Source organism: Mobula birostris, chromosome 3, assembly GCF_030028105.1.
Source record: "Mobula birostris isolate sMobBir1 chromosome 3, sMobBir1.hap1, whole genome shotgun sequence".
Lineage (NCBI taxonomy): Eukaryota > Metazoa > Chordata > Chondrichthyes > Myliobatiformes > Myliobatidae > Mobula > Mobula birostris.
Genome location: NC_092372.1, coordinates 42,805,311 through 42,828,631, shown reverse-complemented (window position 1 = coordinate 42,828,631; position 23,321 = coordinate 42,805,311). Strand labels below are relative to the sequence as shown.

At 39.7% G+C, this 23,321-nt stretch overlaps 1 protein-coding gene across 5 annotated transcripts in view; it reads left to right on the top strand.

The window, feature by feature from the left end:
* dhx29 (DEAH (Asp-Glu-Ala-His) box polypeptide 29) overlaps window positions 1-23,321 on the top strand; it is an 87,550-nt gene that overhangs the window by 44,738 nt on the left and 19,491 nt on the right. Inside the window, exons 20-27 of one of the 5 annotated variants that reach the window (XR_011885340.1) lie at window positions 656-731; window positions 4,564-4,788; window positions 6,166-6,302; window positions 6,454-6,544; window positions 6,853-7,179; window positions 10,769-10,900; window positions 16,135-16,231; window positions 17,069-17,125. Coding sequence is in view for 4 of the 5 variants with exons in the window: in XM_072252516.1 (XP_072108617.1) it covers window positions 656-731; window positions 4,564-4,788; window positions 6,166-6,302; window positions 6,454-6,544; window positions 6,853-7,179; window positions 10,769-10,900; window positions 16,135-16,231; window positions 17,069-17,124 (1,141 nt within the window). In the remaining variant the exon portion in view is untranslated. Of the gene's footprint in view, window positions 1-655; window positions 732-4,563; window positions 4,789-6,165; window positions 6,303-6,453; window positions 6,545-6,852; window positions 7,180-10,768; window positions 10,901-16,134; window positions 16,232-17,068; window positions 17,713-23,321 lie in introns of those variants that run through there. The other 4 variants (XM_072252516.1, XM_072252517.1, XM_072252520.1 and 1 more) reach the window with 4 other exon arrangements.

Below are 23,321 nucleotides of genomic sequence, written 5' to 3'. Positions count from 1 at the left end.
TTCAATTACTGATCGCCATTATTCATGTTCAAAATATTCCAGTTAATAGAGTGAGACTGTTACATTATGGGTGTTGTATTCAGTGAAGTATTCCCAGAGCACCTCGTACACATATTTTGGAAGTTGACCCTTGGGTTGAACAACTCATTCAGGAACTGGCAGGCTCACAATATTAGCTGAGAATGAAGCAGTTGCATGCGTAAGAATGTGTTTATAGTTTTGTTAAATTAGTAGATCAAAAACCAAGTCAACCATTAAATTTATTGCATTTTAAACAATGTTTTGGGTTTGCTTGTTCGTATAACTTTTCTAAAGTCTGACAAATGTGTTTTGTTGCACAGAATTAGTGTTAGTAAATTGGCAAATATTTTTAAATTTTATTTCTTCATTTTTTTAAGGCAATGGACACTTATTTAGAATTATAACGCACAGGAACAGGCCCTTCAGCCCACCTAGTCCATGCCATCCAGGATGCCCCACCTAAGCTAGTCTCATTTGCGAGTGCTTATTTACACTTTAAAAAAAACTTTGAATTGTGTAGAAAGGTTTGCTTTGAAACCTTGTAATTTTTGCTATTATATTTCCATTATGAATGGTTATTTTCAAATGGGGCCCTTATTTTAAAGAAATAATGTAATTTGCTTTATTTATCTAGGTATGACAGTTTCATAGATTACTCTGTCCCAGAAATCTTACGAGTACCCTTGGAAGAGCTTTGCCTTCATATCATGGTAATGTTTACTTCGAATTTCAGACTTTAAATGATGCTAAGATTGCCCGTTAGGGCATCGTTGTGTGTCATTGAATATTAATATATTCAATGACTATTTCCAAAAAATATTTAAATCTATTATATGCTGATGTAATATGTTATTCTCTAGTGCAAATCTACATTCTGATGTGTTTATTATGGTGTTCTCATTTAATTATTAATATGGTTTAAAGTAATAGAGGAAGCAACAGTGTTAAATGATGTGTCAGTACTAATGGGAATGTGAGTGGTGTTGGGTATGTGCGGAGCAAGAACAACAATGGAGTAGTAGGATTAAACATTTTTACTGAGTCATGTTAGCCGCAGTACACACTAGGCAACTTATAGTACAGGAGTGACCAAATGGGTCCGCTGAGACAAAAAGCATGTGAGCTTACTACATTCTTGCAATTGATTTGATATGATTCAGAGGGAAACTGGAAAATCCAGAGAAACCCCATTCACTCATAAAGAAAACATGCAGATATCTCCAAAGACAGCATAGGAGGCCAGGACTGAACCTGAATCACTGGAATTGAGACAGCAACTGTACAAATCATGCCACTGTGCTGCCTCAATTCTAGCCCAGGGGTACAGTTTTTAAAGTTAAATTAATCAAAGTAGATAGATACTTTATTGATCTCAAAAGAAATTACAGTGTCACAGCAGCATTATAAGTGCACAGATATACAAATATTAGAAGAGAGGAAAGAAAGAATAAAAAATAAGTCTAACACTTCCCCAGCTACAGGTTGTCGCGTTATACTAATGGCCGAGGGTAAGAATGACCTTTTATAGTGCTCTTTGGAGCAGTGCATTTGTCTTTGTCTATTATGAAAATGCTCCTCTGTTCAGCCAAGGTGGCATGCAGACAGTGTGAAACATTGTCCAGCATCGCCAGGATTATCCATTGGGGCCTGAACATCCAAACCACTTGCAGCTGGTTACCATCTTAATTGCAGTACTTGCTATTAGTATGATTTGGGGGATTGGTTCATTGAATGCTGACTTTCTGAATACTTACTAGTGATAGTGTCATACAACACAGAAATAGGCCCATCAGCTCATCTTTTCCAGGCGATTATTGAGTTCCTATCAAAACTCATTCAATTTACCATCCATTATCCAAGCCTTTGATAATTCATATACGTGTCTAGATACTTCATTATAAGAGTAGTTTGAGAGTATTGACTCCACCAGCCACTCAAGGCAGTACATTCCAGATTCTGACCACCTCCTACAAGGAAAAAATTCTTTCTCAGATTCCCTCTGAACCTCTCATCCCTTTCCCTTACCCCTATCCTAAACCTATGGCCTCCAGCTATTGACATCTATGTTATTGGGAAAAGTCTCCTACTATGTAACGTATCTAATCTGTCACAGTTGTATATACTTCTGTTAGATTTTGTCAGCTCACTATTTCAATGAAAACAAAGCTAGTCTATCCAGTATTTTCTCATAACTCTAATACTCAATCCCAGGCAGCATCCTAGTGAATCTCTTCTGTACCTGCTTCAGGGCATTAACATTGTTCCTGTCATAAGGGCATGGCTGGGAACAGACCCAAGTGCAAGACACAGACATTCAAGTACTAGGGACAGGACTAGGATACAGGGTGATGGCAAGGACATGGACAGGAAAACCAGGAACCTGGACAGGACTGAACAAGAGAGCTAGGAGCCGGGGCTTGGACTCCGAGCCAGAGACTGGACAAGGACCCAGTACCTGGGTCTTGCCTCTGGCTCGGACCTCAGAACTAGGCAAGGACGAGGCTTGGCAGGCAGGTAGGACGAGGCTGGAGTCTTCAGGCTAGAAGCTAGAGGCTAGAGACTTGGCTTGGCAAGAAGCTCGAGGCTAGAGGCTTGGCAAGAGGCTAGAGGCTTGGCAAGAGGCTCGAGGCTAGAGGCTTGGCAAGAGGCTCGAGGCTAGAGGCTTGGCAAGAGGCTCGAGGCTAGAGGCTTGGCAAGAGGCTCGAGGCTAGAGGCTTGGCAAGAGGCTCGAGGCTAGAGGCTTGGCTTGGCAAGAGGCTCGAGGCTAGAGGCTTGGCTTGGCTAGAGGCTTGGCTTGGCAAGAGGCTCAAGGCTAGAGACTTGGCTTGGCTAGAGGCTGGAGTCTACAGGCTCGAGGCTAGGCAAGAGACGAGGCGAGGCTTTGCAGGCTCCTCCTGGGCAGGGCGCGGATCACCACCCGACAGAGGGAAGGGACAGAACCAACCCCAGGTAACGGCAAGACGGCCTGGCTTACCTGGGCGGAGGCAAGGACAGGAAGGGACAGAACCAACCCCAGGTAACGGCAAGACGGCCTGGCTTACCTGGGTGGAGGCAAGGGACAGGAAAGGAGCTAGGTACAGGGTGGCTCCAGGACCAGACAGCAAGACAAGGCAAGGCTACTGGCAAAGCAAGGCAAGACGAGAACTTCAGGTGAGGCGAGAGTTACCGGCAATACAAGGCAGGGCTTCTGGCAAAGCAAGACGAGACAGAACTTCAGGTGAGACGAGAGTTACCAGCAAGACAAGGCAAGGCTTCAGGCGAGGAAACAGAAGGCAGGGGAAGGGATACAAGGAGTAAGGGCAAGAACAATCCAGCAACCACGCCCTGGTCTCTGGAGATATTTATGCAGCCAGCCCCAACTAGCATCAGCTACCTCAATTAGCTCAACAAGGACAGAAACAGCGTAGATAGGAAAACCTGGAGCAAGGGTCGATGGACCGGACCGTGAACCAGAATATGGACTTCATGGACCAGACCATGACAGTTCCTTTGTGTAGGGTGACCAGAACTGTACACAGTACTCTAATTGTCCACCAACCCATGATATTTGAAGTTGTTTCATAACACTCTTGCTGTTTATCGAAAGCAAGTATCCCTTGGCCTTCTCCATCACCTTGTCTACCTGTGCTGTCATATTTAGGGATCCTTGAATTTGTACACTGAGGTCCCTCTGTGCTTCTTAGAGCCCAATATTCATTATGAATGTTCTACCTTTTATTAGTCCTCACAGAATGTATCACCTCAGAATTATCAGGATTGTTCCATCTGCTGGTGTTCTATCTATTGTACCAACTGATCAATATCATTTGGTATCTTATAACTATTCTTGCAATCATCATTCCCGTCACGACATCTCTGGGAGCTGAGTTGCCTGACTTTTGTGTCATTGGGCAGCTTTCTCTTCCAGTGTCCATATTCTGCCAAGACGTTTTTTGTACATCTGGAGTGATAACCCTGAAGAGAGTCATCAGGCTGAGTGAAGCAGGAGCAGGCTCTCTGGCTCAATCAGCCTTTTGATTTGGGGACAAGAAAATGCAATCAATCAGAAGAAGATTTGCCTTGCTGTATTATTCATTATTCCCTTGGCAGATTATTATCAAGATAATTTACTGTAAATTTCTTAATCTTAACAATCCAGACTGAGTTCATTGAAACTCAAATGGCTTGGAACAGTGAAAGAAAACTATGAACAGTACATTAAGGTTTTTATTTCAGCCATCTACTTTGGTAAAATATTTGTTAGTTATTGTTAATAAAGAGGTTTTTGTTGACCCAGTGTAGCTTACAATCTCAAAGAACTGGAAATGTAAAACTCTTGCACGCGTGTTTTAAAAAATATATATTTATGCAATTTCCTTTGACCTTAGTCTCTTACAGAATCATCTCATGATCCATCTGCTCTTGTTAATGCTTATATCTTCAGTTGCATAGGGACATTTCCATGACAGTAGAAGTTAACACTGTTTTTGTTGTCAAATTGGTTGATATCCATACGTCGTTTTCCTATGTGCTATGATTTTTCTTATTTATTTTGTATTTTAGAAATGCAATCATGGATCTCCGGAAGATTTTCTTGCCCGAGCTTTGGATCCACCACAAATCCAAGTCATTAGTAATGCTATGAACTTGCTGAGGAAAATTGGAGCATGTGAAATCAACAAACCTGAATTGACTCCATTAGGGCAACATCTTGCTGCCCTTCCAGTAAATGTGAAAATTGGGAAAATGTTAATTTTTGGAGCAATTTTTGGCTGTTTAGAACCTGTGGTAAGTAAAGTGGAAATACAAATTAAGATTTCAATTTGTGTAGTTTGGCATTTAAAAAATCTCTGCTCATTATGTCCTAAGGTAAAATAAAATTGCTACAAGTAATTTGCTGAACCTTTTAAATCTGGAATCATTAACTTGGTTAATTATCCATTTAGTTGTTGTAAGCCACTTTCTCTTAGTATTGTTTCTGAGCAATCAAACTGATTTATCAGTAATGCAACCTAAATTCAGAGTAGATTTATTTACCCTTATATGCTCATCACCATGCCTAAACCTCTGCCAAATGAGTATTTGAATCTGGGCTCCATGATGAATGCAGAAGAGCATGGCAGGATCCAGCATCATGTAAACATGTAAAGCTGTAGTATTGGTTAACAATTATGATCATGGAGAAAGTCCCATGAACACTTAATGATAGCAGAAATAAGACAAGGATGAGCTATTTACAGAAGTGCGAGTAAATAATCCAACAAAACCTGCTCAGAATTTCCGCTATCACAAAAGCTTCTTTTAAGGCAATTTAATTCCCTTCATGTGATTGCAGTAATCTGCTGAATACACTGGATGCAACAAAGGTTTAACAGCCCAACTGCAGAGCTTAAAGGTTGGCACACCACTAACCAGCAAGGTGGTAGTTATATTTATTAAATCATGTGAATAAATAGCTCTCATGTTAGAAAACAATAAAGAACGATGAATCCCATTTGATTAGTTACCAAATTGCTAGTTTACTTTCAATCACAAGGAAAGCAAAAGAAACTCATGAAAATTTTGTGGTGTGTACTCACCAATATCCTTGATGACTATTGATCAGCACCGATTGGTGCTGAGGTTGGCATTAAGAAAACCTAGTAAATTAAATGCAGTCAGAATCTGAGAAGTTTGAATTGGTTGGAGCAACATCTAGCATAAAAGTATATTGTTTCTTTCCATTCCATTCACAGCTCTTTAGATAACGGGCAGTACTTGGACTTGGGCTGATATGTCAAATAACATAAAATTGCTTATACATCCTCCCTACGTTTGATTGATAAGTGTACATACAATTCTGACTAAAACTTTTATGTAAAGTTATCTATTTTCTTATCCTCCCATAAAATAAACTTCATTAGTTTTAAGATTTTGGTGAACTCTTCTGGAATTTTTCAGGTTGACATACATTTTCTCATTGGACCGGGAGCTTATTTTTAAAATGCATGATAGAGGTACAAGTTAATGTGGCAACAGTGCACATCAGGAAACAGTAGACGTAATGCTCTCTGTGAAGGAGTGCTAGCGGTTTTCAAGATACTCTGCCTCATGGGGAATGAAAATCTCTGCTAAACGTTTATAATTTATGTCAAATACTGAGTTAAACATATGATTTGTTTACAGGCAATCATTGCTGCTGCCATGACTGAAAAATCTCCCTTTGTTACTCCAGTGAATGGAAAAGATGAAGCAAACCTTGCAAAAGCAGCCATGTCATTGTCTAATTCAGATCATCTGACTATTTACAATGCATATTTAGGGTATGCCTCAACCTTTGTCATTGTGTTGTCTGTTATTAATTAAACTTGAAAGAAATGTTTCTGGATTTCTTAAACATAATTATATGCATCAGGCACACTTCAATTAGTGATTCCATTGTATCTAAATTTGATGTTTTGTTTCAATTCTAAGATGGAAGAATGTGCGGAGTGATGGATATCGAGCTGAAATGGCTTATTGCAAGAAACACTTCTTGAGCAGGACTGCGCTTCTAACAATGGAGGTCTGTACTTTGATTCTAATAAACACTGTAATTTTATGTTTTTATTTTAATAAATATTGTAGTTTGTGCCTTTCGTTCAAGATTTTTGTGCTGATATGTCTTCCCAAAGGTTTAATATTATACATATTCTTATAATGAAAAGAAGTTTAGAGAATGAATGGATAGTTATGTTGAGCTTTTAGCATAAAATAATTTGTATTTAAAGGATTAAGTTCCACATATTTTTTATAATGAAATTATAATTGTAAAAAAAAAACCCACAAGCAGAATGGTTGTTCATGATATGTTTCTGGAAAATAACCTTGCAGGATGTTAAACAAGAACTCATCAAGCTGATGGAGGCAGTGGGTTTTGTGTCACCAAGATCCAGAAGAACTAAGAATCAAAGCTGCAATTCAGGGTCCTTGCCAGAGTACAATAAACAGAGCTTATCAAATCAGGAAGTGCCCCTTCTTAAAGCTGTATTAACAGCAGGACTCTATGACAATATTGGGAAGATTATTTATACTCCATCAGTAGACATCGCTGACAAGGTGATTTGTTCCATAGAAACTGCACAAGGTAAAGCACAACCACATCCTTCATCTATCAACAGGGATCTTCAGACCAATGGCTGGATTTTGTACCAGGAAAAGGTAACTGATCAATAGTTTTTGTACTCATTTTGGTGTGATCTTTATAGGATTATTTGAAGATTTTGTCCAGCTTGTATTTGGTACTTTCTTGTCACGTGAAAAGAAGTGTAATCTGTTGCAAAAGGTGTTGAAGAAATATTGATGTGTTGCAGATATTAGTTCAGGCAGTGCTAATGCAGAAAAATAAAATAAGCCAATGTCGCAAACAAATATAACAAAGATGGATAGTCCTGATATGGACAGAGTGAATGAATTGTATTAAGTTGGAGAATATGATATTCCAATGCATCTGCAAGAAGAGTTGCAACAACTTTTCTTTCACTTTTCTGTTTTCTTTCCTGAAGAGGTTTTTTTTTACTGCCCATAACGTCACTGGTGTTTAGGGCAGCAATGAACGTTCTCCATCTCTGGCAGTGTTCAGGGCTCCCTCATCATATCAGTAGCCTGGTTGTTACTTCCTGGTGGAAACTCAAGAATACCATCACACTCAGATGTCGAAGGATTCTTCACTGCTGTTTCCATAACAATTTGGTTTTACCAGTCACTGTTGTTAGCCATGAGCTGAACCCCTGAACCTGGAGGACTGGTGGACCACTCTTAGTCTGGCCTCTACCTTTTGACCTGTTTGGCATGGGTGACCCTACCAAGAGCCGAAGTATAAAGCCCTGACTCCAGCCAACATAGCTCTCCAGGTAATTGAGGCACGCAAGCCTCCAAACCACAACAAGGTTGTGGTCCTCTTGGAGGAGAAGACAGAACAAAATCTTGAATTCCAATATCTCTCCTGGCCTTTCTCACCCTTCACTTTCCTCTGACCTCATTGCTTTCCTGCAGTTATAACCCCTGCTTTATTTTCACTATCCTTTCTGCTCATCTCTTTGATTCCCAAACAGTCTTATCGTAAGAGATCTCAGCTTTATCCTATCCACATAAGTCCATGACATTTAAGGTGTCCTCTGCCATCTACTGTTTCAAATTCCCTAGAACTAACTAGTTCATCTTCCTTATAGGTGTATAGTCCCTGTAAAGCTCAATCCAAAATCTGCTCTTCCTTGAAGGAGAGAGGGAAGAGATTTAATACGAACCCCGGTGGTGGAGGGGATGTTGCAATTTTTTTATCCAGAGGGTGATCAATGTATGGAAGGAGCTGCCAGAAGAAGTGTTTAAAGCAGTTACATTAACAACATAAAAAGATACTTGGACAGGAACATGAATAAGATACGAAAATGTGGGCTAAATGCAGGCAAATTGGACTACTATAGCTGGGAATCTTGGTTGACATGGACCAGTTGGGCTGAAGGGGCTGTCTCCATATTATGGGGCTATCTATTTATCTGACTAGTGATCCAATCCACTCCAATAAGCTCATTTGCCAGATTGAACTCATCTTCGCATTGAATTTTTTTTCAGCTTCCTTCACTTCTGTCACCTAAAAGGTGCAGCATTAGGCACTCACTGTGGGATGTGTGGAACAGTATTTGTTTTAGTCCTACTCAAGCTCCACTCCCTCAACTCTTTTTCTGAACTACATTGATTCTGTTTCCTGCATACATACAGGATTTAAATTTCATTACTTTTGCTGCCAGTTTGCAACATGCTCTGACTTCCACATGGTCCATCTCTGTATGTTGCATTCTTTTCCTGGATTTCTTTGACTGAACAAGATTTCTTTTCCTTCCAGCGCTGGCATGTCAGAAATTTTTAAAGTAGCTGATCAAGTCACTTTTTGGTTATTGTGGAACTGACCAATTAATGTTCCCTATCTAAATTATTAAAGGTACTGCTTTCTACGTGAATTGAACTGCACCTTCAGCTAAGAAATCCCGCAGAAAATTGTTCTCTCATTGTTATGAATCTGTACTGTAACTTCCGGCAATATTGTACTTAAATGCTATATCCTTTCTTTGATAAATGCTATGTACAAAATGGAGTCTCATACAATTCTGCATATAAAAATCACTCATAAGCAGAATAACTACATAAAGTTGCTGAAGAGATAGATGCATTAGTAATAATCTTTCAAGAATCACTTGATTCTGGCATGGTTCAGGAGGACTGAAAAATTGCAAATGTCACTGCAGTCTTTAAGAAGGGAGGAAGGCAAAAGAAAGGAAATTATAGGCTAGTTAGCATAACCTCAGTGGTTGGGTAAGTGTTGGGGAGTCTGTTATTAAGGATGAGGTTTCAGGATGCTTGAAGATTAGTGATAAAATAAGTCAATCAGCACGGTTTCTGTAAAGGGAAATCTTGCCTGACAAATCTGTTAGTTTGAGGAAGTAACTAGCAAGGTGGACAAAGGAGAGGCAGTGGATGTCATTTACTTGGATTTTCAGAAGGCATTTGATAAGGTGCCACACATGAGGCTGCTTAACAAGGTAAAATCCTATTGTGTTACAGGGAAGGTACTGGCATGGATAGAGGAATGGCTGACAGGCAGGAGGCAGTGAATGGAAATAAAGGGATTTTTTTTTCTGGTTGACTGCCAGTGGCTGGTAGTGTGCCTCAGGGGTTAGCATTGGGACCACTACTCTTCACACTGTTTGTCAATGATTTGTATAACGGAATTGATGGCTTTGGGCCAAGGTTTGTGGATGATACGAAGATAGGTGGAGGGGTAGAACAAATGTGATTGCAGCAAGACTTGGACAAATTGGAAGAATGGGCAAAAAAAAGTGAGATGGAATACAGTGGTGGGAAATGTATGATAATACATTTTGGTAAAAGGATTAATAGTGCAGGCTGTTATGTAAATAGGGAGAAAGTTCAAGCATCAGAGGCGCAGAGGGACGTAGGAGTCCTCGTGTAAGACTACCTGAAGATTAATTTATAGGTTGAGTCTGTGGTGAAGAAGGCAAATGCAACATAGGCATTCATTACAAGGGGAATAGAATATAGAAACAAGGAGGTAATGCTGAGCCTTTATCAGACACTAGTCAAGCTGCACTTGGAGTATTGTCGATAGTTTTGGGCCCCATATCTCAGAAAGGATGTGTTGTCATTGGAATTGGTCCAGAGGAGGTCACAAGGATGATTCCGGGAATGAAGGGGTTAACGTATACTTGATGGAATTTAGAAGAATGCAGGGGGATCTCATTGAAACCTACTGAATGCTGAAAAGATGAGATAAATTAGAGATGGAGAGGATGCTTCCTGTGGTAGGGACATCCAGAACTAGAGGGCACAGCCTCAAAATTGAGGGGTGACCTTTTAGAACAGAGATAAGGAGGATTTTTTTTTAGCCAGAGAGTAGCAAATCTGTGGAATACTCTGCCACAGACAGCTGTGGAGTCCAAGACTGTGGGTATATTTAAAGCAAAAATTGATAGCTTCCTGATTGGTCAGAGCACCGAAGGATATGGCGAGAAGGCAGGTGTATGGGGTTGAGTGGGATCCCGGATCAGCTATGATAGAATGGCAGAGCAGACTTAGTGGGGTGAATGGCCAAATTCTGCTCCTATGTCTTATGGTCTTATAATTTTATACAGTAGTCAAGTATATGGTCATAGTTGAGGAGCTAGATGTATATTGTTGAGTTTTGTTGACAAATTTGTTTTCCAATGGATCATTCCACTTTTGTTTTCCATACAAGGTGAAGTACAGCAAGATCTATGTGCGAGAGACAACCCTGATTTCACCTTTTCCAATCTTACTTTTTGGTGGTGAGATTGAGGTGATGCATCGTGAAAGGTTACTTTCAGTTGATGGCTGGATACATTTCCAGGTGAGAAATATTTAATTATTTTTCTACATTTTAATTCACCCATTCATTTACTATTTGCAGTGTCTTATTGCCCTTCTCCGCTGCCTCTACCACACTGCTCCTTATATTTGTACAAACACTTTCTGCTATTTGGTCTAGCAGAACCTTGACTATTAAATTTTCTTTCTTATTTTCAAATATCCTTTTTCTTGTCATAGTAACCTCCTCTACCTCTTAATTCATATAGGGATTCCTCCAGCATTCCCTCATGTACATCCCTGATTTCAATGCTTTAACTTACTGCAGAGTACCCGTGTGGGCTTTCACCTCAATAATAAGTATACCGCTTTGGATACAGTTGGGGTGGGTGACCTACCGGGGAAAGCCCAGGACCAGGTCTCTGGCTCTGTGGCTCCAAAGGGGAAGGGGGAGAAGAGGAGTGTAGTAGTGACAGGGGATTCCATAGCTCGAGGAGCAGAAAGCAGGTTCTGTGGACATGAAAGGCAGACCTGGATGGTATGTTGCATCCCAGGTGCCAGGATTGTGGATGTCTCAGATTGGGTCCACAGCATACTAAAGGGGGAGGGTGAACAGCCAGCAGTCATGGTACGTGTGAGTACCAACAACATGGGTAGGAAGAGAGAAGCGGTCCTGAGAAGGGAATACCGGGAGTTAGGCAGAAAGTTGAAAAGTAGGACCTCCAGGGTAGTAATGTCTGGATTGCTGCCTGTGCCACGTACTAGTGAGGGTAAGAAAAGGATGATTTGGCAGATGAATGTGTGATTGAGGAATTGGTGCGGGGAGCAGGATTTCAGATTTCTGGATCATTGGGATGACTTCTGGGGAAGATATGACCTGTACAAAAAAAATGGGTTACACCTGAACTGGAGAGGGCCAATACCCTTGCAGACAGGTTTGCTGGGGCTGTTGAGTAGGGTTTAAACTAATTTGTCAGGGGGATAGGAACCAGAGTGATAGGGTTGTGGATGGGGCAGTTGATGTACAAATTAGATGCTGTGTAGTGAAGCTGTGAGTAAGTACAGGCAGATAATTGAGCAAAATTGCAGTCAGTGGGATGAATTAAAGTGTAACAGGGGACCAAAATCAAAACGAGTAATGAATACAGGACTGAAGGTGTTAAATTTGTATGCACGCAGTATACGGGATAAGGTACATGATCTTGTGGCGCAGTTAGAGATTGGCAGGTATGATGTGGGCATCTGAGCCATGGCTGAAAGATCATAGTTGGGAGGCTTAACATCCAAGGATATGCATTGTATCAAAAGGACAGTCAGGTAGAAGAGGAGGCATGCTTTTATTGATGGAAAAATGAAATCAAATCTTTGAAAAGAGATGGCATATTATCAGAAGATGTATCATTGTGGGTAAAGTTAAAAAAAGTTAAGGGTATAAAATCCCTGACACGAGTTATATACAGGCCTCCAAACAGTGGCAAGGATGTGGGGCTACATATTACAACGGGAAATAGAAAGGGCATGTAAAAAGAGCAATGTTGCAATAATCATTAGGGATTTCAAATATGCAGATAGATTGGGAAAATCTAGGTGGTGCTGGATCCCAAGGGAGAGAATTTGTAGAATGTCTACAAGATGGCTTTTTAGAGCAGGTTGTGGTTGAGCAAACTAGGGGAACAGTAATTCTGGATTGGGTTGTTATGTAATGACCCAGATTGGATTCAGAAGATTAAGGTAAAGGAACCTTTACGAGGCATTGATCATAATATGATAGAACTTACCCTGCAGTTTGAGTTGGAGGAGAAAAAGTCAGACCCATCAGTATTACAGTAGAGTTAATGGAATTGGAGAGGCACGAGAAAGGAGCTGGCCAAAGTTGATTGGAAGGGGACACGAGCAGGGATGACGACAGAACAGGAATGCCTGGTGTTTATGGGGGAAATTCAGAAGTGCAGAAAAGATGCATCCTAAAGATGAAGTAGTACTCTATAGAAAAAATAAGGTAACCGTGGCTGACAAGGGAAGTCAAAGACAGCATAAAAGCAAAAGAGAGAGCATATAGCAAAAATTAAAGGGAAGGTGGTGTATTGGGAAGCTTTAAAAACCAACAAAAGGCAATTAAAGCGATAGAGAGAAAAGATGAAATATGAAGGTAAGCTAGACAATGATATGAAAAAGTATTTTCAGATGTACAGTATAAAGAGTAAAAGAGAGACAAGAGTGGATATCAACTGCTGGAAAATGACACTGGAGAAGTAGCACAGGAGTACAAAGAAATGGCGGAGGAACTTAGTATTTTGTGTCAGTCTTCACTGTGGAAGACACTAGCAGAATGCCAGAAATACGAGAGTGTCGGGGCTGAAGTGAGTATTGTTTCTATTACTAAAAAAAGGTGCTTGGGAAGCTGTAAAGTCACCTGGTCCAGATGGACTACACCCCAGGGTTCTGAAAGAGATTGTGGAGGCATTAGTAACGATCTTTCAAGAATCACTCAATTCTGGAGGACTGGAAAATTGCAAGTGTCACTCCACTCTTCAAGAAGAGAGAGAGGCAGAAGAAAGCAAGCTATAGGCCAGTTAGCCTGACTTGGTGGCTGGGAGGATATTGGGGTCCATTATTAAGGATGAGGTTTCAGGGAACTTGGAAGCACATAATAAAATGGACCATAGTCATCATGGTTTCCTTAAGGGGAAATCTTGCCTGACAAATCTGTTGAAGCCTGACAAACCTGTTGAAATTCTTTGAGGAGATGACAGGATGATACGAAGATAGGTGGAGGGGTAGGTAGTGTGGAGGAAGCAGGGTGTGTGCAGAAGGACTTGGACAGATTGGGGGAATAGGCAGAGAAGTGGCAGATGAGATATAATGTAGGGAAATGCATGGTTATGCACTTGGCATAAGGAATAAAGACTAACTGGGGAGAAAATTCAAAAGTCAGAGGGACTTGTGATATCCTAAAGGTTAACTTGCAGGTTGAGTGAGTGGTAAGGAAGGCAAATGCAATGTTAGTATTCATTTTGAGAGGACTAGAATACAACAGCAAGAATGTAATGCTGAGGCTTTATGAGGCATTGGTCAGGCCGTACTTGGAGTATTGTGAGCAGTTTTATGCCCTTTATCTAAGAAAAGGTGTGCTGGCATTGGAGAGGGTCCAGAGGAGGTTCACGAGAATGATCCCAGGAATGAAAAGATTGACATACGAGCAGCATTTGATAGCTCTGGGCCTGTATTTGTTGGAGTTTAAGTAAATGAAAGTGGATCTCATTATAACCTATCGAATATTTGTATAAAATGGGTGTGGAGATGATGTTTCCTACCATGGAGGAGTCTAGGACCAGGGGACACACCCTCAGAATAGACAGATGAGATGAGGAAACATTCCTTTAGCCAGAGGGTGGTGAATCTGTGGAATTCATTGCCACAGATGGATAAGCAGGCTAAGTCATTGGGTATATTTAAGGTGGGGGTTGATAGATTGTTGATTAATCAAGGCATCAAAGCATATGGTGTGAAGATTGGAGAATGTGGTTCAGAGGGATAATAAATCAGGCATGATGGAATGTCAGAGCAGACTCGATGAGCTGAATGGCCTAACTCTGCTCCTGTGCCTTATAGTCTTATTATTTAAATGCTGAGATAATAAAGGTTTTGGTGTTTGAAGGGACCTAGGTATCCTTGCAAATGAATCTTGATGGCTGTGCCCATATGGGCCAATACTCTGGAATTTCCTCCATAATAATTCCATTCCTACCACCTTGCTGACTTAGATTTTTAAAGAGAGGATCTTGCTCATATACAGTGTCTTGTATAAATATTCAGTCCCCAATTCTTTTTCACGTAAGTGTGTATTACAATTAGAGATTTTGAACAATTGAACTGAGAGAATTTTTATTTGTGAATTACATGCTTCTTTTTCACAGAAAAGCCCCAAAAACAGGGAAAATTGTAAAACATGAAAAACTAAAAATTCAAAAACTGAAATGTCAGCAGTTCAAAAGTATTCATCCCCCTTTGCTCAGTACTTAACTGAACTTCCTCACAGATATTACAGCCAGTAGTCTTTTTTGATAGTCTCAGTTAGCTTTGCACAATGTGTTGGAGTAAGATTTGCTTATTCCTCCTTGCAAAATTGCTCAAGCTATGCCAGGTTAGTTGGTGAGTGGCAGTGGTCAGCAATCTTGAGGTCTTGCCAGAAATATTCGATCGGGTTAATGTCAAGACTTTGGGTCACAGAAGGACATCTATTTTCTTCATTTGAAGCCACCCTTGGTTGCTCTAGCAGTGTATTTTGGGTCGTTGTCCAGTTGAAAGATGAATTTCCTCATCAGTTTAATCTTTCTGGCCAAGGCTTGGCTGTTTCAGGAGCAGTCCCTGTTGCTGGAAAGCATTGCCATAGCATGATGCTACCTCCACCATACTTTACAATAGGGGTGGTGATACCTGGCTGATGTGCAGTATTAGATTCATACCACACATACCACTTACTGCTGAGGCCAAAATGTTCCACATTTGTCTCATCCATCCACAAGACCTTCTTCCACATCTTTACAGCATCTTCTAAGTGGCTCTTCGTAAAGTGTATACAGACAGGGATATGCTTTTTTTTAAGCCAGGACTTCTTCCTTGCCACTCTTCCGGTGAATACGTTTAGAGAGGTGGCCTGACCTAGGCAGTGTGGCTATGGTTTTGTATTTTTTCCATTTTTACTCGATGGACTGCTCTGGGCTCTGAGGTATGTTCAGTCCTTTGAGATTTGTGCTTCTCTTCTCTATTATCATTTCCCAGACTTGCCTTGAATGCTGTTGTCTGCATTTTGGTTTGGTCTGTTGGAAATCTACCAGACTGTTGGACCTTACAGAGAGAAGGGGGTATTTATTCTTATAAATTCATTGAAAACAGGTGATCCCCTAATTTTCTATATCAACAAATTGTGTGAGTTGGTAAGGTAATCTATAGTATTGCACTGAAAGTTAGCATAGTAATTACAAAAGGTGGTGAATTTTTTTTCAGTCTCAATTTTGGTTTTTAAATTTAGTAAGTTGTTGATAGGTTTTAGAATATCTCTTGATTCGACATGATGCACAAATTTTTGTATATTAGGTCAAAAGTTCTTCAATATATTTTAAATTTAGAAAATGAGAATAAAATGTGAAAATATTTGTGAAGGTTGAATGCTTTTTCAAGACACGATTAAGATCAGGGACAAGATTCAAGTCTTTATAAAGATGTGTATTTTAAACTGAAATTGCAAGGTTTACATGTTAATGAATTATTTTTCAGGCTCCCGTAAGGACAGGGATCATTTTTAAAGAGCTGCGAGCCTTAATTGATTCAGTGCTGCTGAAGAAACTTGAAGATCCTAAGATGTCAATTGAAAGTAATTTCACTCTCCTTATTCTATGCTGTACACAGTTTATATCATGTCTTTGAACGTTTAATAGATGCCATGGATAACTTATGTATTTATTGAAACAATTTCTGCTGGGTTTTCTCTCTTTTGGATGAACATGAATATAGGCATTGATAACGTATCTCTCCCTCTCCTCTCTTTACCTAACTTTAAGGTCAGAATATCATCTGCAGCTTGTTGCTAGTACTGCATGAAAAATAGAAACACAGTATTGATTGGATATAACTTTAGCAATTTTCTTTGGAATTTTGTGATCATCCCCAGTGAGTGTGAACTCTTTTGCGTAAACGTACACCAATTTCACTTGCTGGATGTGAATACCCATTTTGTAAGGGAGAAAGATGTAGGAGAAAAGTAGGGCTATATATTTCATCAAAGGCAATAATGACATGACTTCATATAAACTATCAATGCTTTCATATACATTTACAAAATTGTATACAACACTAATATAAATTAGTAGTTCTGACAATAGATCATTTGTAAAGCTCAATATAATCTATTATTATAGTCTTGAGGGTAGCCTTAGTAAATTATAAGAAAATTATTCAAATGAATATTGAAATTTGAGGCCATTTAAAAAAATATATATACATATAGCTCCTTTTCATGATACCGAATTATCTCAAAGCATTTTAAAGCCAATTAAGAACATCTGAAGTATTATCTCTGTTTTAATGTAAGAAACATTCCAGCCAATATCTGTACACAGACTTGCTGTTTGGGGAAATATAAATATGTATATTGATAAGCAAATAACTGAAAAGAATTAACTTCTGATGCTATTGCTCTTTTTCTTTTCAGATGATGAGATAATACAATTAATCGTGAAACTGATCAAGACTGAAAACAGCGATTGAAGTAAAATATGGTTTCCTAATGTCTTGATATATTTATGTAAATATAATTTTGCCTTCCTTGAAGTCTAAATGATAAAGTGAACAATGCAGAGTTTTTTTTGCTATTTTATAACATGTCCGATTGTCAATAAATGTTCCAATGATGATTTTTGTGGTCTTCTAGTTATCTTAATTATCACTGCTGTCCAAGGTCTGTAGGTTTCAATCTAATTATTGAGTACCTTAAATCACAAATGTCTATTTATTTTCTTGCTGTCAAGATAAAATCTTCTTTGGTCAAATGTAGCATAGCCATAGTGTTTCAAGCAAATTTTGTAATGCTGTTGTATTTCTTGTAGCATAACTCCTTCCAGATTGTCAGAAAAAATTGTTAACTCATAATCAGTATTCACATTGAAGAGTGTTGATTAGATTTGTTATAAATTATTGTGAAAGTGAACACTGGCTGAGATTGTTAGTGCACTTTTTTGTTTCCAGGGAGTCTAGAATGAACCTAACTCTCCTAATGGAATGAAAATCCCTTTCATCTGTAATGACTATTGCTTACTAAGCACAACTACTTCCAATGCAATACCAGTAATTGTTGAAGCTGAAGAAAATGTGTGTGTGTGTGTGTGTGTCCGTCCATGTCCCTGAGAATGAGATCCAAAGGACACTGGGATTTAACTTCCATATAGCCTTAACAGAGCAAATGCCATGTGGTTCATTAATTTTCTTTCAATGTTGGACTTTAAATATGTGTTCTCATTGACTTTATGCAAATTAATGTTTACAGAAGGTGAATGAACTTTGCTGATTAGAGAGAACATAGAACAGTACAGGCCCTTTGGCCCACAATGTTGTGCTGACCCTCAAACCCTGCCTCCCATATAACCCCCCCCCCCACCTTAAATTCTTCCATATACCTGTCCAGTAGTCTCTTAAATTTCACTAGTGTATCTGCCTCTCCCACTGACTCAGGCAGTGCATTCCATGCACCAAGCACTCTCTGAGTAAAAACCTTCCTCTAATATCCCCCTTGAACTTCCCACCCCTTACCTTAAAGCCATGTCCTCTTGTATTGAGCAGTGGTGCCCTGGGGAAGACGCGCTGGCTATCCACTCTATATATTCCTCTTAATATCTTGTATACCTCCATCATGTCTCCTCTCATCCTCCTTTCCAAAGAGTAGTAAAGCCCTAGCTCCCTTAATCTCTGATCATAATCCATGCTCTCTAAACCAGGCAGCATCCTGGTAAATCTCCTATGTACCCTTTCCAATGCTTCCACATCCTTCCTATAGTGAGGCGACCAGAACTGGACACAGTCCTCCAAGTGCGGCCTAACCAGAGTTTTATAGAGCTGCATCATTACCTCGCGACTCTTAAACTCTATCCCTCGACTTATGAAAGCTAACGCCCCATATGCTTTCTTAGCTACCCTATCTACCTGTGAGGCAACTTGCAGGGATCTGTGGATATGTACCCCCAGATCCCTCTGCTCCTCCACACTACCAAGCATCCTGCCATTTACTTTGTACTCTGCCTTGGAGTTTGTCCTTCCAAAGTGTACCACCTCACACTTTTCCGGGTTGAACTCCATCTGCCACTTCTCAGCCCACTTCTGCAACCTATCAATGTCTCTCTGCAATCTTTGATAATCCTCTACACTATCTACAACACCACCAATCTTTGTGTCATCTGCAAACTTGCCAACCCACCCTTCCACCCCCACATCCAGGTCGTTAATAAAAATCATGAAAAGTAGAGGCCCCAGAACCGATCCTTGTGGGACACCACTAGTCACAACCCTCCAATCTGAATGTACTCCCTCCACCACGACCCTCTGCCTTCTGCAGGCACACCAATTCTGAATCCACCTGGCCAAACTTCCCTGGATCCCATGCCTTCTGACTTTCTGAATAAGCCTACCGCATGGAACCTTGTCAAATACCTTCCTAAAATCCATATAGATCACATCCACTGCACTACCCTCATCTATATGCCTGGTCACCACCTCAAAGAACTCTATCAGGCTTGTCAGACACGATCTGCCCTTCACAAAGCCATGCTGACTGTCCCTGATCAGACCATGATTCTCTAAATGCCCATAGATCCTATCTCTAAGAATCTTTTCCAACAGCTTTCCCACTACAGACGTAAGGCTCACTGGTCTATAGTTACCCAGACTATACCTACTACCTTTTTTGAACAAGGGGACAACATTCGCCTCCCTCCAATCCTCTGGTACCATCCTCGTAGACAATGAGGACATAAAGATCCTAGCCAGAGGCTCAGCAATCTCTTCTCTCGCCTCGTGGAGCAGCCTGGAGAATATTCCGTCAGGCCCCGGGGACTTATCTGTCCTAATGTATTTTAACAACTCCAACACCACCTCTGCCTTAATATCCACATACTCCAGAACATCAACCTCACTCATGTTGTCCTCACAGTCATCAAGTTCCCTCTCATTGGTGAATACCAAAGAGAAGTATTCATTGAGGACCTCGCTCAATTCCACAGTCTCCAGGCTCATCTTCCCACCTTTATCTCTAATTGGTCCTACTTTCACTCCTGTCGTCCTTTTGTTCTTCACATAATTGAAGAATGCTTTGGGGTTTTCCTTTACTCTACTCGCCAAGGCCTTCTCATGCTCCCTTCTTAAGCTCCTTTCCTGCTACCCTATATTCCTCAATAGAACCGTCTGATCCTTGCTTCCTAAACCTCATGTATGCTGCCTTCTTTCACCTGACTAGATTTTCCACCTCACTTGTCACCCATGGTTCCTTCACCCTACCATTCTTTATCTTCCTCACCGGGACAAATTTATCCCTAACATCCTGTAAGAGATCTCTAAATATCGACCACATGCCCAGAGTACATTTCCCTGCAAAAACATCATCCCAATTCACACCTGCAAGTTCTAGCCTTATAGCCTCATAATTTGCCCTTCCCCAATTAAAAATTTTAAAAAGAAGTTTAAGTTCTAAATATGAAAAAAATTCCCCGGAAAGTTTCTGCATAACCAACTCCAAAACAGCAGATGAGAAGGAAGCCATATTAAAGCAATCAAAGTAACTGAAATCTAACAAAGTTTTCTCAAAGAACAATAAGCAGGATAAAGGACTGTGGAAGATATTACTCATTAATTTTTCATCTTCAACTGAAATAGCACAGAAAATGTACTTAAATTGTGAGGATTGAAGGTTAATGCATATACTGACATTTGTGGTGCTGAAGAAAATGAACATTTATGGGATGAAAATTTGGCGGGCACTGATGAAGATTTTCAATACTGGAAGCAGACCTACTGAAAAGGTTCGGCAACACTTACAAAGTGCATTTGGTCAGCTATAATAGTGAAATCTAATGTGGAAGAATATTTGTACAAGTATGAAACAACTATTAGGACCTGACACCAAGTTTACTTGTTTTATGAGCCTATCCAGAAACAGATGTCCTAAAACAGGTTGTTTAAATTGAAACTCTCAAAGTTCTGCATAATATAGAAACATAGAAAACCTACAGCTCAATACAGGCCCTTCAGCCCACAAAGCTGTGCCAAACATGTCCTGTCCTTAGAAGTTACCTCGGGTTACCCATGGCCCTCTATTTTTCTAAGCTCCATGTACCTATCCAGGAGTCTCCTAAAAGGCCCTATCATTTCGGCCTCCACCACCATCGCCAGCAGCCCATTCCATGCTCTCACCACTCTGTGTTTTTTAAAAAAAATAAACAACTTACCCCTGACACCTCCTCTGTATCTACTTCCAAGCACTTTAAAACTGAGCCCTCTCGTGCTAGCCATTTCAGCCCTGGGAAAATGCTCTTTAGTAAAACCCTGATGAATCCAGGATATAATACAGGACTGAATATGAAACTTTTAAAATTATTAAGAAACAATACTTAACTGCAGTAGAGAACTTAAGCCACAAGCTCCAACTAGATATGTGCAGTCATCAAGCGTAAGTCTGAGGAATAGGTTTTTCAGCTGAGTTCTCTCCGAAGGCTCCAACACCTTTGAGATTCTAATAAATCTATGACTTAGTTAAATCCCACAGTCTACTGGATGTGATTATGTTGAAGTGTTACATTTAAATGGCAAGGTTTTAAAAATGGTTTCTGCATTTCACACCTGAGGATGTCAGTGAGGACTGGAGTTGAATCTAAATGAATCAGCCTGGGGAATAAATACTGTTCTCAATGGCAACTCCAGTATTGTTTCTGAGAACACATCAAGCATGGAAGATGTTTCATCGAGTTGATTACCTATGTATTTTTGTTGGAGTTTCAAAGTGGAGCACACTGAGAGTCTGGTGTGCCGGTGGTAGAATAGGAGGAAGGAGAGAACTATTATTTGTTGAAACTGCCGTCTATTTATGGTGAATGTGAAAAGTTACACGGTTAATCTATTAATTTGGATTTCACGACTATTTGAATCTGTATGATTTACAAAAGTTTTACTCCAAAGTTTATGGATTTGTGGCAAATGTTCTTGGGAAGTTGTAGTTTGGATGAGTTGCAGGAGTACACTTTGTAGATGATACGAACTATAATTATGGTGTGCTGGTGATGAAGGGTAGAATCATTTAAAATGATGGTCATTGGGGGCATTTCTGTATTTAGTGACAATTTGAATCAAGTGGTAAACTATAACTCAAAGATTTATAGAAGTTTTTAACATTTTGAGCATAGTGAGAATTAATACTAGGGAATTTTAGATTCACTGAGAATTCAAATTTTAAGAAAAGTTTGGAACTCTCAGAAAATGGTGAATGGTTCCCAATGCAGCAAATTATGCAACATGATTCTTGCCAAGCTTATGCATAAATACAATACCTCTGAAACTTGATCTCTCAGTTAAATTATGTTCTGGGTACTAATAATCTGCACACTCATTTCTCCTTTACATTGTCATTCAGGATATATTTTAATTTATTTTTATTTTTCCTATTTAGCAAGGAACGGCCCCAACGACCCACATTGCCCAGCAACCCACCTATTTTAACAGTAGCCTACTCACAGGACAGTTTTTCACAATAACCAATTAACCTACTAAGTGTTATGTCGTTGGACTGTAGGAGCAAATCAAAGGAAACTTGTGCAGCTCACAGGAAGAATGTACAACCTCTTTACGGACAGTGCCGGAATTGAACTAACAGCCCTGAGCTATGATAGCATTGCGCTGAGCACTACACTACCATGTTCTGAAATGTTTCAAATTTCCTTGGCAAATTAATAAGAACTTCCAATGAAATTTGGTTAGTACTGTACACAGTATATTTTGAATGTGTCAAATTTCATTTGGAGTTTTCTTGTTGGAACTCAATGGTGATTGGTTAGAGTAAGCTAGTTTAACAGTAGGTGGCAGAATAGCACCATGTTTAGATGGACCGTGAATTTTAGAATATATATTATGGTAGCATGTTTTTCTTGTATTTGGGGGGAAATGATTGATACGAATTAATGTAAATAGGTGAGTTTGTTGAATATTTGTTATTGCTTCCCTCAACCATTGCAGTTTAGTAGTTACCAAAAATAAATATTTCAACAAAGTTATACAAAATGTCAGCTGGATTGTTTATAATTTCAGGAATAGATTTTCAAAACTCTATACATTTTAATTTTCGTGTATCTGCTCTGACTTAAACGCAAGTTTATTTAAAAAGTATAATAAAAGCTGCATCACTGCTTGGTGAAAACTGTACTAAAGTGGACAGGAAGGCTCTACAACAGGTAGTCAAAACTGCCTAATGCCTCACCGCCAATAGTCTGCCTGGAATCAAGGACATGTATACCGCAAGGTGCTGGAAAAGGTCCAGTACAATCACGAAGGATCCCACCCACCCTGCTCATGGGCTGTTTGTTCCACTCCCATCAGGGAGGAGGCTACTTAGCATCCACACCAGGACCACCAGACTCAAAACAGTTACTTTCCTGAAGCAGTAAGGCTGAACAACACCTCCACCCACTAACTACTTTATTTCCTGTTAGTTACCTTATGTACTGCCTCGGACATATAATCAATTTACGGACATATCAATCTATTTATAAAAGCTATCTTGCATGTTTATATTCATTGTGTTTTTAATTATTATTGTGTTCTTTTATTTTTCCTGTTTTTGAGCTGCATCAGATCTAAAATAACCATCATTTTATTTTTCTTTGCACGTGTGTAGAGGAAATGACATTAAACAATCTTGAAATATTTTAAATTGT